General features: G+C 32.0%; 1 protein-coding gene across 2 annotated transcripts in view; it reads right to left on the minus strand.

Annotated features, from left to right (window-relative positions):
• The window catches only part of NPC1 (NPC intracellular cholesterol transporter 1), a 47,968-nt gene that overhangs the window by 30,260 nt on the left and 15,873 nt on the right, over nt 1-1,835 (minus strand). For both annotated transcript variants that reach the window (XM_015821410.1, XM_029285203.1), the window contains exon 5: nt 848-1,015. In XM_015821410.1, coding sequence (XP_015676896.1) covers nt 848-1,015 — 168 coding nt within the window. The remainder of the gene's footprint in view (nt 1-847; nt 1,016-1,835) is intronic.

Consider the following 1,835-nt stretch of genomic DNA (forward strand, 5'->3'; position numbering starts at 1 on the left):
GAGAAATAGCTTTACTCAAATGTTGAGGTTTGATGATGCAGAGGCTTTATTATGGAAATCGGCTTGGTATAGAAAGAAAGCTAGAGTTAGGTTTAAAAATGTGGCTTAAAATTCCACTGAATGGGTTAAAAAGATTGTTGACGCTTGGATTGTTTTAATAACAAATGAAATAGGTGATTTTGTAAAAGGATATTTTTTGTAACAATATTGGGTATTAGAGATGATAAGTAGTTGGAGGGGTAAATGTTACTTAATTGATTGATAGAATATATATTTAAAATAGACAGAAATGTGGTCTTTTGGACTGATATCTTTATTTTAACCAAGATAACTATTTTGTAATAGAGGGAGAAGAGGAGGTATTTGTGATAAGAGAAGTAATAGTATTATTAAATGATGTATTAGTTTAAGCAATAGGCTATATCTAAAAAAATGTAAGGATGTTGCTTTTTGGGATAATATATTTATCTTAGATAGAATCATCATGATAGGGAAAAGAGAAATGAGGGATGCCCAAAGTGTTAATATGCCTATATAAGCTTAATTGGAATATGATAATTTTCAAAATAGTAAAGCTTAAAAACAGGACTTGGATTCTTATAATTGAAATGTGATTGATGATCGATTGGATTGATTGAGCTTTTTTTACAAATGTAATAATTTTAATTGGTAAAATAATATGTGGGAAATAGAGAGGGAACTTCTAAGGAATTAATCTGTGTGATATATGTATGATTTTGTTTTAGGATAATTGATAGCCCAATCACCACATTGTTTCTCAAGCACTTTTATGTAAAAATGAAAAAACCAATAAAATTTCTTCTTCGAAAATGTCTATATTTCCTACCTGAAAATATTGGAATCACGTTGAAAGGAGCCTGACCATTATCTTTGCTAAACATATATTGAATCCAATTGGTTGCATTACAGTCTTTAAGATCTTTCCCACACATCAGACCTAATGCCTTAATATTGCTTGATGGAGCCTCCACATCTTTGCAGGCATTATACATATCTGGAAAAACAATTTTAACACAAAAATTACAAGTTGATATACTCAGTTATAAAAAGAGGATTTATTATATTGAGTCAACAATAGTAATAGAGCAACCCTGAGATTGTATTAAGATAGCTAAGAGATTTCTGACATTTCAAGCTTAACCAGTTTCATAAATCCTCTTACTCTTTTCTTAATCTCCCACACCATGTCTCTCTTCACATGTCTTGATGACAAATAATTTGAGGAAGGAAACTTTATTTTTAATGACTTTTTCACAATACTGAATGATGCAAAACAGAACTGTGCAGAGATATTTTACAAGTAGTCCTCGATTTACAACTACAATGCCCAAAATTTCTGTTGCTAAGTGAGACAGTTGTTAAGTGAATTTTGCCTCATTTTATAACTTTTTTGGCACAGTTGTTAAGCGAATCACTGCAATTGTTAAGTTAGTAACACAGCTGTTAAGTGAATCTGGCTTCCCCATTGACTTTGCTTGACAGAAGATTGCAAAAAGTGGATCACATAACCCTAGGACACTGCAACCGTCATAAATATGAGTCAGTTGCCAAGCATCTAAATTTTGATCATGTGATCATGGGGATACTATAATGTTTGTAAATGTGAAAAACGGTTATGTCACTTTTTCAATGCCATTGTAACTTCAAACGGTCACTAAAAAAACTGTTGTAAGTCTAAGACTACCTGTACACAACTAGTTAAACACTAGTACAGTGTTTGTTGGAAGTTATGATGGTATTAAATGTGTGGTGGTTACGACTGTTCCTCAAACGTTTGGGCCATCCTACTACTCCCACAGTCTCATGATTGAGAT

This window comes from Protobothrops mucrosquamatus, unplaced genomic scaffold, assembly GCF_001527695.2.
Source record: "Protobothrops mucrosquamatus isolate PMUCROS unplaced genomic scaffold, P.Mucros_1.0 scaffold_11, whole genome shotgun sequence".
In the NCBI taxonomy this organism is placed as follows: domain Eukaryota; kingdom Metazoa; phylum Chordata; class Lepidosauria; order Squamata; family Viperidae; genus Protobothrops; species Protobothrops mucrosquamatus.